Genomic DNA, 13,552 nt, shown 5'->3' with positions numbered 1-13,552 from the left:
TTTTAACAGCTGATGCAGAACGGTGATGACATTGTATAAAGGATTTACTAACTGTGTACTGAAAACCTGATCACTACAGTCTTCCTGGTAAAAATTTTTTTTTTTTCTTTTCTCTCCTCTTGGGCCATACATTTCTGCTGAACTGAAGCGAATTAAAATTGCTGTTTTCAAATGAACAGGTTATTTTGTGCTAACTGTGTTCAAATAACACTCGATAGTGTTGGGAATGTAGTGCATTGCAGCAACCTTTCATGCTGATCTCACAGCAAAGTGTGTACTTTGTAAAGGGAGCAAGAGTTTTCTACAGTTCACTTCAAAGCACAGTTTGTAAACTACAAATACATAAAGAAGCTCTTTAAGAGTAATTACTGTTTACAGATACTGAAAATATTAACTTCATCCAGGACCTCCCCCCTGCTTCTTTTATAGGGTTGATCCTGATAGCCCCCTGCATAGTGATCTTCAGGTCTTAAAAGAAAAAGAAGGTGTAGAATACATTTTACTCAACTTCTCTTTTAAGGTATGTGTCTATGGGAAGAAATGCTGGGGTTAAATTTGTAGCTTACCATAGAAAGTGACTGAATAGACCCTCAGCTGCTACTTGGGTAAAGATGGAGCTGTAGCATTTTTTAAAAAAAAAAAAAAAAGAAAAGAAAAAAAAGAAAAATTTCAACTTCAAGTTTGACACTAAAGCTTCCCAAAACCTGCTTTTTAGCCAGTACTGTGGAAAAGTGATTTTTACAGAACTGAAAAATTTTACTGCTTTAAAGGTGATTTGGCAAATAAAGCTATTGAAATACTTCCTGGTTGGGAAAACACTGTCACAGTATATTTCTTAACCTGTTTTTTGTTATGCTTTTCAGGATAACTTCCCTTTTGATCCTCCCTTTGTGCGAGTGGTATCTCCTGTGCTCACAGGAGGGTAGGTTTGAGTTGCCTTACAGAAATTTTACTTTGTGGTAAAAATGTTACAACTTGAGATTGGTTGATTGGGTTTGAGGGAACATTTTGAGACTGCCATGTAGACTTCAAGAAATTTCCCCTAAATACATACAGGAGCTGCTGTAGACCTTGAGTTTGGTGAAGAGTTCAAAGCGTGATACAGAGGCTTGCTTCTCAAGCTTGATGAACTAATAGTTTTTTCATGGTCTGTGTACAGTTGTGTGAGCAGTTGTGCCAACTAGCACAGTTGCTGCTTTTAACTAAGTGTAGATAGCAAAGGAATTTTTTGGGGGGGGTCTCACAATACTAATCTTCTTTGCCTAAGTATAATATGGCTAACTAGTTACATTATGTTACTGGTTAAGGGGCATTTCAGCTTTGGGAAGAAAAAATTTAAACTAGACTGCAAGAGCTTAAAGTGCTGTGAACAGTTTCATCTTTTCACTAACTGCTGATGTCAAATATGTTTTCTTTCACGTTTGTTTCTAGGTATGTCCTCGGTGGAGGTGCGTTATGCATGGAACTTCTTACTAAACAGGTGAACACAGACTGTTATCTGGATAATAACAAAGCATGCTTTTAAACAATGAAAATAGGTGTTTCCCCTGAGTTGAAGGATTCAATTCCACACTCCAAAGGGAACATGGTGGAATAAACGTCAGTTCCACAAGATTGGCCTTGCTGATCTTGTGTAAGATCATCTTTTCTGCCTTGGATGGCTCACAGGAGGTCTGAGGAAGAGGCAAGAAGTGAGAGCACATCAACTTCGAATTCTCAGAATTTCTGGGGGGAAGCCAGTGTGAAGAGTGAGTTTTGAGGAGCCAGGCACATTGTTCTCTTTTCCAGAAGCCTCTGGTACTGCACAAAGTTGACTCTGGCGAAGTGAGGAATGCAGAAAATTCTAGGCATAGATGACGCTTGTGGAGACACAGCTATCGGTTTTCTCTTTAAAATAAGTAAATGAATGAAGTAACTTATTTGCAGGTGCTAGCTGAAACTTGTGAAACCTGGAAGGTAAAGCAATGCCAGAGAGCAGCAGTAATTTTCATGGGAGCAAAATTGTCATAGCTCACTCACTGGCTTCCTTAGATAGCAGTCTTTTCTGCTTCCTGCAACAAGAAGTTGTAATTCCTGTTGTGACGTTGCTGAAGATGTGTAAGTGGTTTAATAATGGAGCTGCTCTTGTTTCTGTCTTGCTGTATTTTGGAAGTGTGTGATTCAGCCTTTTCATTTCTCCCACAGGTTGTTAGTGCTAATACTGTATATCACTTTCCAGGTTTTCTCTGGAAAATAAAAGTTGTTAACTGAAAACAAGTAGTTAAAACTAGAACTGGAATGCAGGGGACCGGGGGGAAATGCCAAAGCACACGTTTCAAAAACAGGTTTGCAAGGTGAGCCCAAGCAGCACGTACATGTTATACAGAAATCTCTCCTTCCTCCTCCAGGGCTGGAGCAGTGCCTATTCAATAGAATCCGTCATCATGCAGATCAATGCCACTTTAGTCAAAGGAAAAGCCAGAGTACAGTTTGGAGCCAATAAGGTAAATGCGCTGCGTGTATCAGTTACACAAGTGACTGTCAGGCTTCCATTTCTCTACTGACTTGTGTAGAAGGTGCTTAATGGCAGAGTTGTCATTGCAAATATGTTTACATTTTGATTTATCTTGATGTCTGGTGCATGTATGAGTATTTTATTGGCAGTTAACTATGAGTTTGATAAATTATGAATGTATGAGGAGGATAAAACCCTGGGATGGGGCAGGGTGTGTAAATTGTGCAAATTGGTGTTGTCATGATGGAGGAGAAGTGAGAAAATACGGGTATTTGTCTTGAAAATCTTGTACTGTAAAGCCAGGAACGTCATGCATGGTTTTTCTTTGTGAGCCCACTGTAGAGTTTCTTTGTAAAACTGTTTTTCGGTTCCGTGTGGCTAGATGCAGGGTTTTAATGTTAGTTTTTTCTCCTTTCAGAATCAATATAATCTAGCAAGAGCACAGCAGTCCTATAAGTCCCTAGTACAAATACATGAGAAAAATGGTATGTATATTCCTGCCACATTGTTCTTGTCTGCACAGCAACCTGGGAATTGGTGTTTGGCTGCAGTAAAACTTGAAGTGCCAGTGTCTTACATTGGCTTGGGAAGACCATGAATGGTGTTAGTCTTTCTCATCTTCCACTAGGAACACAATAGTGCTTAAAGTAACCTGACTAACAGTCATTGCAAGCTGACATGAATGTTCCATGTGTTCCTGCTGTCTTTTGAAAGGTAGTTCATTTTCAGCCAGTAGACCTAGTAACTTTATTGTTACTGGAGCTTTTAAAGTGCCTTGCTTGTTAGTGAAGTACCTGCTGGAAGTTTGCCCCTTTCCCTGAAAGGCTTTGTTTCCATGTGGCACGACCTTAGTAGTAGTAATCATTAAGGAAGAGAGAAAGTGGAAAGAAAGATCAGAGACTAAAAAAATACAGAGTCCAAGTGAAGTGCACTGGCTGGAAAAGTGTGCAGTAGAAATGGGAGACATATTTCTTTTTTTACCCTATTTAAAGCCAGTTAATGGTGTCTCAGCTGCATAAAACAAGTATTCAAGTGCTTCAGGTATAATTGCATTCATTGTGCCAAGATGAGAAGACAACAGATGACCTGAGGCTTTAAAAGGTTCAAGTGGCTTACATGTTAGGTAGAAGTAGTCAACAGAGGTGGTACCCTGGTCTCGTGACAAGGGCGTGAGTCCCAGTTACCGCTTCTGTGATGTTCTTTGGTCCGGGTTGGACACAGTCTCCTCTGGAAAGGACACAGTCTTCTCTGGGAATTCACGTCGCTGTGAACATGAGAGCGTATTCCAGTGCGACTGTAGTGAGCACCTCAGTTTCCCTACCTCTAAAATGGAACGTGATGCCTTCTCTGCTGTTGGGAGGGAGATCAAAGATAACAACTTCAAAATGCTTTCCAATTTTATGATATTTTGATCTTGCCATTAACTGAGTCTTTTGCTTTTGTAGTTTGCTACAGAAGCCAGCAATGGCTGGCTGTTTACTGCTAGCTATATGCTAGCCTTGACTACAGAGATTACTGCTGCATCAGGAGCTGTATGCAAAGCATACACAGCATTTATTGCTGCTGCGAAAGGTGTCTTTAACTTAACAGCTGCTACTTGTTCTATGGGACAACATAAATAGGCCCTCTACTCACTGTACAAAAATTTATAGGGGATTTTTTACAATAGTGGCTGTGAGAATTCAGATTGGAGATCTAGCAGTGGCTAGAAAAATCTATGCATGCTTGATCAGGTATGATTCAACTGCTCAACGTGCCAAATCCCATCAGGAAGCAAGTTATTTGAGCTGGCATTTCTGAGCCCGTTCCTCCAGCAAGATTTGCAGAAGCGGGATAAACGGTTCAGATGCCTGTGCGTGCCGAACTCTTCCATATGCAAGATGGGATCTATAGATCAGCATCCCAGTGTAGTCATGGTTATACGTTTGTGCATTAAGTGGCTTGAAGAGTTGGGGGTTTTACCTCTGTTCTGTTTGACTTTGTTACAGCAATGTTCCTCCTTCAACAGCTTCTGTCGATGTCCAGCTTGTCCAACTTGGGATGGCTGCTGCCACAAAAACCCCCAAACTTGGAAGTATTTAATGTTCACACCCAAATACTGGGTCTGATCCTGGAATATGCCACATGCTTTATCTCCCACTGGTGTGTAGGGTGCTGGGTCTTGCTGAGTTGGCCTGCTTTAAGGGGGAAGGAAAGAGCTGGATGAGGCTTCTGTCTCCCGCAAATTCAGAGTAAGGTGGTAAGATCGTCCTGGCGTAGCTGTGTCGGTACCTAACACATTTCTCTGTTCGCCATAGGCTGGTACACTCCTCCAAAAGAAGATGGCTAACACTGAGGGCTGTTGGATACCTGGACCAATATCAACAAAACAAAGCTCTTTTTTATGTTTTCCAACGCACGGACTCAAGCTACGAGTGCCCCTATAACAGCCGTACTGAAGACTCTTAGCTCTTAGATAAGTTAGTGGATAATCTGTCAACTGACACGTAAAGTATAAGTTACAGCCTTACCATTCCGCTCTCTGTAGGTATCTGGACTGAGCAGTTTGGGCCTTTGCCGTATCCGTTCTTCTGGATTGAGCGTATTTGGGCCACGCCCTCCCTTCTCCCTTTTTTATTTGGAAGCCTCAGCTCCCTCCAGCCAGGCTACCGAGTTACTCGAGATCATGCAGTAGGAGTGAGTTGTTCACACACTTTTGTGTATTTCTTACCTTTTGCAAAATGCAGACTGCAGAGACTTGCGTTGTATCGTTTCATTTAAAGCCAAGAAGTTTAATACGTTGTTTAATACTGTTTTAGGAAATGTCAGGTCTTGCAAATCACAGTAGTTTTTCTGGTCTAAAATGACAGAGTTTGTAGTCTTTCCAAATTAATGATATAGGAACAACACATGTATGTTAAGTCATTAAACATTTTTCATGGCTGTTCAAGAATATGAACTGTTTCTTGGAAAAGATGCTCTTTGTTTAGATTATGTTAATTTTTTGTTTTGGATTGGTTTTTTTTTTGGTTTTGTTTTCTTTTTTTGTTTGGTTGTTTTTTTAAGCAGAGCAAGGCTGTGCCAATAAAACCTGTAACTAGTCACTTCCACTGGGGCATCAGAACTTGCTGGGCTGTTCCTGCTACGTGTTGGCTCCAACCTCGTTAACAAGAAGAGCCGCAGTATGAAGCTTGAAGTTATTTAAAATACTAAAAACCTTTTTAGGTGTTCCATTTTATTAACGGGTTGTTGCAATCATTTGTAAACTAATGAACTTATAAAGTGATTGGCACAAATCGAGATGAAAGTCCTTGAATGAAAAAAATTTTATATAAAAGCTACAATAAAGTAGAAAAACTCGTCATCTGCTTCAGAGGTTTAAGAGATGTTGCCATAGTCATGGCGGTGGTTTTGCTGTTGAGAGACTGATGGGAACTGTTTGTTCTTTATTAGAAGATGAATCTGGGTCTGTGTAATTACACTCTATTTCATTGCCTTACCTAAATCGATTCTATTTTGGTTGTAGTACTTGTCATTAGGCCTTTGCACCCCTCTGGGGCTGAGCTGAGGGTGTGTACCATGGATTAAGCACTTTCAGAAGCGCAGCAGCATGCTTTTGTTCTGGTTTTTAGGTGACTATCACGTGTGTGCTCTTCGCTCTATCAGGCGCCCCCGGGGCCCTGCGCGTTTGCTTCTTGATCGAGTTTTTTAGCTCCAAAGGAACGAGGGGAGAGGTTTGGCGCGACTTTTCGAGTGTACGGGGGGTGACTTCCAGCCTTGCTGCTTGCGTGGTTGTGCCGGTGTTCGTAGAGCCCCCGGCCGCCGAGCGCCGGAGGAGCAGCGGCCGGTGCGGGGTCCCCGCGGCCGTCCCGCCGCCCGCCCGCACCTCCGGCGCATGCTTTGGTTTGGGTTCCATTTCTCCTGGCAGCGTTACTTGGCAATGTACAGTAATTTGTAAACTTGCATCAAGTTTATGAATAATAAAAACCATTTTAAGAAGAGCGGTGTGTCCGTGCTGGGGGCGGGGGGGGTGAGAGCCGGGAGCGGGGCGGGTCCTCCCCGCCGCCAGGCGGCGCAAGAGTGGTTGCTCTTGCTGTCCCCGCGTGACCGGAAGTCTGCCCCGGAAGCGCGGGTGCCGCGGGGCGGCGGCGGGGAAGGGGAGGCCGCGGCGGCGCCGGTGCCATGGAGGCCACGGGCAAGGGCGCCTTCGTCCTCGGCAACCTGGCCGAGGTGGTGGAGCGCGTCCTCGGCTTCCTGCCCACCAAGGCGCTGCTGCGCGCCGCCTGGTACGGGACGGGGAGGGGGGGGCTCCGGTTCCGAGGGGCCGGGCCCGGGCGGCCCCGCTGACGGGGCCTGCGGGTGTCTGTTGTGTTGCAGCGTGTGCCGGCTGTGGAGGGAGTGCGCCCGGCGGATCCTGCGGGCGCGGCAGCGCCTCGCCTGGGTGTCGGCGCTGGAGCCGGGCCCCACCGAGAGCCACGCGCTGGTGCGCGCGCTGGCCCGCGAGCTGGAGGTGGGTGCGGGGCGGGAGGGCGGGGGCCGCCGGTCCCCGGTGTCTGCTCCCGCCCGGGGCAGCGGCGCGGCCCTGCTCCTTCCCCTGCTCCTTCTCTTGCTCCTTTCCCTTCTCTTCTTGCAGAAGGTGCACGTCCTGCCGCAGACCGTGCTGTACATCGCCGACGCGGAAACGTTCAGCGGGCACGAGGAGTGTCACGAGCAGAAGAAAGGTAAAGCCCCGGACTGACTCGCTCCTGCTTCGAGGAGCGCCTGGGCTGTAGGGGCGGCACGTAGAGGAGAGCCGGCTGGAAGGGGACTCTGGATTTCTATTTCAGGGGGATATAAATCTTTTGCAAAAAACACGACCACATAGATTTACGTTTGTGGTGTGAAACACAGCTCGTAGGTGCACGTTATTTGACGTAGATGAGTCCCCTTTCCCTTCTCTGGAGCATGTTGATTCCATTTGCGTGCCAGCAGTGCTGTGCTCTTAGCGATTAGCGCAGATTTGCCATGTTGTGAACAGGGCAGCCACTGATCGGGTAAACAGGACGGGAGTGACTGCTAGGTTTGTTCCAGCACCGGTCACAAAAACTTACTTTTATTCATCTCTGCTTTTTTTTTTTCCCCTTTCTCTCTTTTAACAGCCAGGAAAAGGAACAGTAAAGAAACAGCAATTGCGCTCGAAAAACTGTTGCCGAAGCGATGTCAGGTTCTTGGACTGGTCACCCCAGGGATTGTAGGTAGGAGGAAAATGTGATTTTGTGAGAGATCAGCTTGAAGGTGTCCAGTGTTTTATACATCTGTTCTGGTTCCTCTTTAGCACAATTTCTTGTTTGTGGAAGCATAGGCCTGCAGACTGATGGGAGAGTTCTTACAGCAATTACCATGTTCTCCCACCTTGTTTAGGGCTAGCTTAAATTTTAAGGAGTTCACAATGTTGCTGCTAAGTCATGTGGAGCTTAAATTCAACCTTCCTGTGATGCAGTTACAATTAAGAGGGTTGATTTAACTGAGCAGGCAGCGTATTGCAGTTTTTCCTGGCACCTCAATGAAATTATTGAACGTTTCTTGGATTTACCTATATTTTTCAGAGTCGCATTGTAACTAATTGTACAGGACATCCTCAGTACGTACTTGTTTGTTATGGTCTAGTAGGAGGCGTATGCAATAACTATGGAAAATTCACAGCCTCGCTTGGCAGTATTTTTTCTAGTGCTTCACTTTTTTATCATTAGAAAGTTTTTTCCTAATTTCTCACCTTAAATTCTCTTCCCACAGCGTAAGCAGGGTATTTGATTCTTGTCACTAGCATAATTCAATAACCCACTCCCAATATTTGTGTCAGTTTGCTTTATGCTGTCATCACACACTTGTATAACACCTTTCCCTGTTTCACTTGTGGTCCTTAAATATCTGAGTATGTTTGCGTGCCTGCAGAAGTTGGCAGGAAGGCTTGAGACAGCTGTAGTGCACAGTGCTTCTTTTCCAGCTGATTTATATTTGGTGTGGCTGGGGGGAAATGTCCAAATATATCCATGTCTCCGTGTCCAAAGGGACTTCAGCACGATCTATAGCTGGCAGGACTCCTACCGGTTTCATCTTACCAAAGCATCAACAAAAAAATCACTTTGGTTGTCAATTAGATACATAGTTATGGAAATGAACTATCACATTTTACATTGTCTAAGCTGTTCTGCCTCTTTTAGTCTGTGTTACAGTGTAAGCAAAAGTATCAGAATCTCTGAACACAAGATGTGTGGTTTTGTATCTTTGTAGTTACCCCTATGGGTTCAAGCAGCAATCAGCCTCAAGAAATTGAAGAGGGCGAAGCTGGGTTTGCTCTGTTGTTTCCCAAAATCGATGGGGTGAAAATTCATACCTTCCATTTTTCAAAAGACTTGAAGAACAGGGTCTTTGATGAAAGTAAATTTGCTGAAGCAGGTATGTCCTTGTTCTCCCCTTTGTTTGGGCTCTTGTGAAGTGTTGTATGGCTCTTCTAGGCGCCAGCGTGGAAGCAGCAGGTTCTGTGCTACCTCCATTGACAGAGCACCCTGTGGCTCTGTAGGGCTGCAGCTGGTAATTACGCATCTCTGTTCTTCCCCTTCTCTGGAGTAATAAGTTATCCTGGGTATTGATTTCGGATTACCTCAGTTAGGTTCCAAGCGGAGCTGTTCAGAGGAAGCTGTTGGGTTTTGAGCAACCTTTAATTGGTTAAAAGTAACAATAAATGAGTTTGTGCCACTGGGAATGATTCCCATCGCTACAATTTAGAATGGAGTGGGGAGGAGCTGCTTCTCTTACTCTCCGAAACAACTTTGCATTTAGATCCTAAGTCAGGTGTCGTAGCAAGGAAAGGTAGAACAGAAGGCAGCGTGTTTCAGTAAATACAGTTTGCATTTCTCGCGTCGTGTCCTCAGCAGGGTAGATCATTTATGAGGAGTAATCCAATGAGGGTTTCTGGAGTCTTCTAGGAACCTGGGAGTTTCTGCCTTGGGATAAGCAACTGGCTGATGTATGTAACGTATTGAATTTTCAGGTAAAGCTATTTACTGCGTTTTCATTCTTGTTGAATAACCTATACGCTCAGTTCTTATCTGTAGAAGGACAGTTAAGGCTGCCAAGTAAAACTGAAGAGCTGTGCCTTCAGAGGCTGTGGTAAAACTCCCAGAAGTGGGAAGCTGGAGGAAGCAGATGCCATCTTGTTTTCCTTGCTAGGTTCTTTTCTGAGCAGCTTGTGTCTTGTTTTCCCAATTGCAGAAATTGAAAGCCATTACTAAAGGTGTGATGTGTTACTTGAGTAGAGACTAGGATGGTTGGACTGCAGGGGTGAGGATTTAAAAATAAGAGGGTTGGTGGTTGTGTTTCTGTTTGTAGGTCTGAAGAATAACCCAGATCTCCGGGTGGTTCTTCTGTTTGGCTACAACTCCTGGAAGTCTGGAGCAACTCGATTTCTTCATCAAATAGTCAATCCTTTGAATGAGAAAAGTATCATCCTGGCTGGGGGACAAGTGGAGAGCTTTACATCACTGACCTCTGAGAAGTAGGTATCTTTTCCATGGTAAATTGTAAAGAAGATTTAAAATGGGAGAAAAACTGCAGAAGCCATAGCCTTTTAGTTATGTCGTATTAAGAAATGCTCATTAACAGTAATAAAATCATAAATTTTTTTTAAGAGAATAAAGACCAACTGCTACACTGTGATCTGGCCAGAAAAGCTGGAAACTCTGTATGATTGAGTTACAAACTGGATTTTGGAAACCCTGCTAGGAGAAACCCACCGTGAAGGAGATTTCTAGCTTCAGTTACCCTGTGTGTGTTTATACCCTCTGGCTTGCAGATAAATTATCACTCATTGTGACAGAGACCATTTATGTGACCATTTGGTTTCGATATCAGCCTCGTTTTGGTTCACATTACAGAGCAGTAGCTCAGCACGCAGACAGGACTGTGCCCCAAGAGCACACCTAATGTGCTGCCGCTGCTGAAGGACGTGGCGCTCACAGGACCGGGCTAGATCTCATCTAGCTTAAACCCCTTCCCTCTGCCAGGATCCCGGCCGGGCAGATTTGGCTCCAGCTGCTCTGCTGCACAGGGGGAGCCCTTTGTGCCGTCTGACTGGTGGGTGCTGGTGCATCCTCACTGGAGCTCCTGTGCAGACATTCCCGCGGGCTCCCCTCATGCCAGCGTAGGTCTGGACTCCATAGTAATACCAACATTTTTCTCGCATCTGATGTATGCCAGCTGCACCGTTACTCCAGATAAGTGAACTGACCATATAGTAAATTATTGCTAATAAAACATAAGTAGGTAAGTACTAAAACCAATGTGTCCTGGCCAACCAAGGAGACTTAAAGCAACATGAATCTGAAGCCATTGCTGGCTGCTGCCCTGGTTTGATACGTAAATACTGAGCATCTTTGCTTGTCTTAAGTTTAACTAATAGTTTAGTTGGAATTGCAGAGCTGGGGCATACACGAACTGCTGAATTTGGCATGTATTTGAAAGCTGGGCTTACGCTTAATCCCTGGTAGTGGATGTGAAAGTTTTTCCTTGTGAAAGGTTGCTAAAATTTGAAGGTTTTAGTTTGTTTTTTATCTATGGGTGGCTTTCAAAATCACTGGGTTGTTGGTTTGCTTTGAAATCTACTTCTGCCACAGCAGAAGTTTGTTCAGGTGGGAAGCGGTCTCTCTGGAACGCTCTCTAACTTGGTGCCTGTTGCCTTTCAGTACCAGTGCCCAGCCCGGCGACGCCTGCGGTGTGGTTGGGCTGGCTTTCAGCGGCCCCCAGATCCAGAGCGCCACTGTTTTGTTAGACCAGGATGTAGCTGATGAGAGGACAGCGGAAGCCGCCATGCAGCGTCTCAAAGCAGCAAACATCCCCGAGCATAACACCATTGGCTTCATGTTTGCGTGTGTTGGCAGAGGATACCGGTATTATAAAACCAAAAGGAATATGGAAGCCGATGCGTTTAGGAAGTTTTTTCCAAACGTTCCCCTCTTTGGCTTTTTTGGACATGGGGAAATAGGATGTGATCGAATAGTTACTGGGAATTTCGTATTAAGAGAATGTAATGACATAAAGGATGACCTGCTGCATGGTTATACTACCGTTATGACTCTTATTCATCTTGGTTCAACTAAAGGAAACCAAGTGTAAATATGTTTTAAATGCTTCAGTGAGCTGTTTGTTTCATTCCAGAAAGCTGAGAAGTCTGGAAGAGTGGACATCTTGCAATCAAAGTCCCTTCCAAAACATAAACATCGTTTTGGTCATATTCTTGAGTCTTGTAGTTGGAATAGAGTTTAATGTAATAGCTGCGAGAAAGCTTTGCGTTTTGTGTAACCCCCTGCACACACCGGAATTGCAGGTAAATGCTATTTGATGGAATTCTGCAATTGAAGAAAGCCTCTTTCTTCCAAAATGAGAATGGTTTGCACAAATGGCAGTTGGAGTCCAAATATGAACATGTAGAAAGAAACAGTACTTGGATGTGCTCTATTTATGTATGTAAAAACAGTCTAGAAAAACTACTGATGCATACTGAAATACTGATGCATAAAATCCATCATTTCCTGGATTGTATTTCGAGAGGTGCACAGCCTGCCCAGACTTGAGTCCTATTTACAGAACTGAATGGGTTTACTAGGTGAAATGAATGAAAATCTTTAGAGAAAAGTAACAAAGTGCTCATTAAATAAAGATGAAAATACGTAAAAGTACCTTGCCTTCTATTCTTAAGAGAAAAAGCTCTGATTTAAAGAGGTGTTGTCCAGTTAGAAGCTCAACTTGTCTCACCTTCTTGAACTGAATTTCACTTGTCTTAAATACCTGGTTTAGAATAATATTTGATATTTCGTGTCTACCAGTAATTTCAGTCTTTAAGTTTACACAATCAAAATGCACTGCTTGCCTTTTCTTTCAGATTCTCTTGTAGCATGATGCTATTATAAACCTTTAAATACAGAGTGCTGAAAATTAAGACTACCTGGTATCTTTTAAGTTCCTTTAAAAAGCTTTTTGCTTTTTCATTTGAAACTGTGGGGCACACAAGATCTGGCTATGTTCTATTTATATACAGCCCTTAAACAAGACTTGTGCTTTTGCGTGTTTTTCCCATGCTTTTACATCAGTCACCTGTTTGCATTGCTGCAGCTGGAATGCAGAATTGCAAAGTTCAAGTAAGTAAATTCAGTGTGGTCTCAGTATAGCTATTAATATACTTGCTCCCTTTTAAATTCTTTCCTCGCTTTTATTTTCACTTAGTCATAGAATGACAAGAAAGTAAGATTAATTTTGCACCATTTGACCACACTTCTAAATGCCAAATCAGGCAGCTGGCCCATTTTCAGTGCAGCAAAAAGAAAATGCTTAGCTGTATGTTGTACAACAAAATAACGATATTTTGCTTTAAATGTACCAACCAAGACTATAGTTGGCAACTTTTTGCCCACGTCTAGTTAAATTTTTTCCTGAACTTGGCCTAATGAGCTAAGGTATAGGCGTATCTGTCCCGAGTGCTAACTGTTGGTTTCAGTGGGTGCTGAGCACAGACAGCACCTTCCCATCGCCGTGTTGATGATGTGTTTGTTTTTTTTTTTAGTTAGAAGACAGAGGATGAGCTGTGAACTCGCAGTGGCCTTCTAGGGATAGAAGATTAGTAAGTGTGACTTGGAAAATGTTTAGTTACTGCATTTAGAAGGAAAGGTATTTGTCAATGGAGTATGCTTGAATTTTAATAAGAGAAGCCTCTCAGAGGGAGGTGGATACATGTTTTCTCTTTTCAGCATAACCGGAATGTCATGTCTGGCCCTTTCTGTCTGCGTGAGCTACATGTTTAACAGCAGGCAAAGAAAATGTTTCATTTCTGTAACAGACAGGATTCCTGGAGCTGTTAGCATGAGTTAGGGCTAGTCAGCATTGCTGCTAGCCTGAGCCCATGAACTTTAACTCGTTGCTGTAGTAGAAGCAGATGAAGTATGATCAACCATGTGTCCTGAACTATGGTGCAAACGTGGCCAGAAGTGTCCGAAGAAGCAGATGGCAAAAGCTCCAGCAATGGAACAGCAAAACAGGAAATGAGAGTGT

The 13,552-nt window shown here is 43.7% G+C and overlaps 2 protein-coding genes across 2 annotated transcripts in view; both read left to right on the top strand.

Moving 5' to 3' along the window:
- UBE2Q2 (ubiquitin conjugating enzyme E2 Q2) overlaps positions 1–6,474 on the top strand; it is a 47,650-nt gene extending 41,176 nt beyond the window's left edge. The window contains exons 8-13 of the mRNA XM_068410483.1: positions 430–520; positions 864–922; positions 1,432–1,480; positions 2,388–2,483; positions 2,913–2,979; positions 4,792–6,474. Of these exons, the coding sequence (XP_068266584.1) occupies positions 430–520; positions 864–922; positions 1,432–1,480; positions 2,388–2,483; positions 2,913–2,979; positions 4,792–4,823 (394 nt within the window). The 3' untranslated portion in view covers positions 4,824–6,474. The remainder of the gene's footprint in view (positions 1–429; positions 521–863; positions 923–1,431; positions 1,481–2,387; positions 2,484–2,912; positions 2,980–4,791) is intronic.
- Positions 6,475–6,602: 128 nt separating this feature from the next.
- On the top strand, positions 6,603–12,183 carry FBXO22 (F-box protein 22). The gene is made up of 7 exons (XM_068410444.1): positions 6,603–6,759; positions 6,851–6,983; positions 7,107–7,194; positions 7,612–7,707; positions 8,744–8,908; positions 9,842–10,007; positions 11,194–12,183. The coding sequence occupies exons 1-7, from the start codon at positions 6,656–6,658 to the stop codon at positions 11,621–11,623; spliced, it is 1,182 nt and encodes a 393-aa protein (XP_068266545.1). The 5' UTR covers positions 6,603–6,655; the 3' UTR covers positions 11,624–12,183.
- The last annotated feature ends 1,369 nt before the right edge of the window (positions 12,184–13,552 follow it).

Source organism: Nyctibius grandis, chromosome 11 (assembly GCF_013368605.1).
Source record: "Nyctibius grandis isolate bNycGra1 chromosome 11, bNycGra1.pri, whole genome shotgun sequence".
Classification (NCBI taxonomy): domain Eukaryota; kingdom Metazoa; phylum Chordata; class Aves; order Nyctibiiformes; family Nyctibiidae; genus Nyctibius; species Nyctibius grandis.
This window is presented reverse-complemented; position numbering and strand designations above follow the sequence as displayed.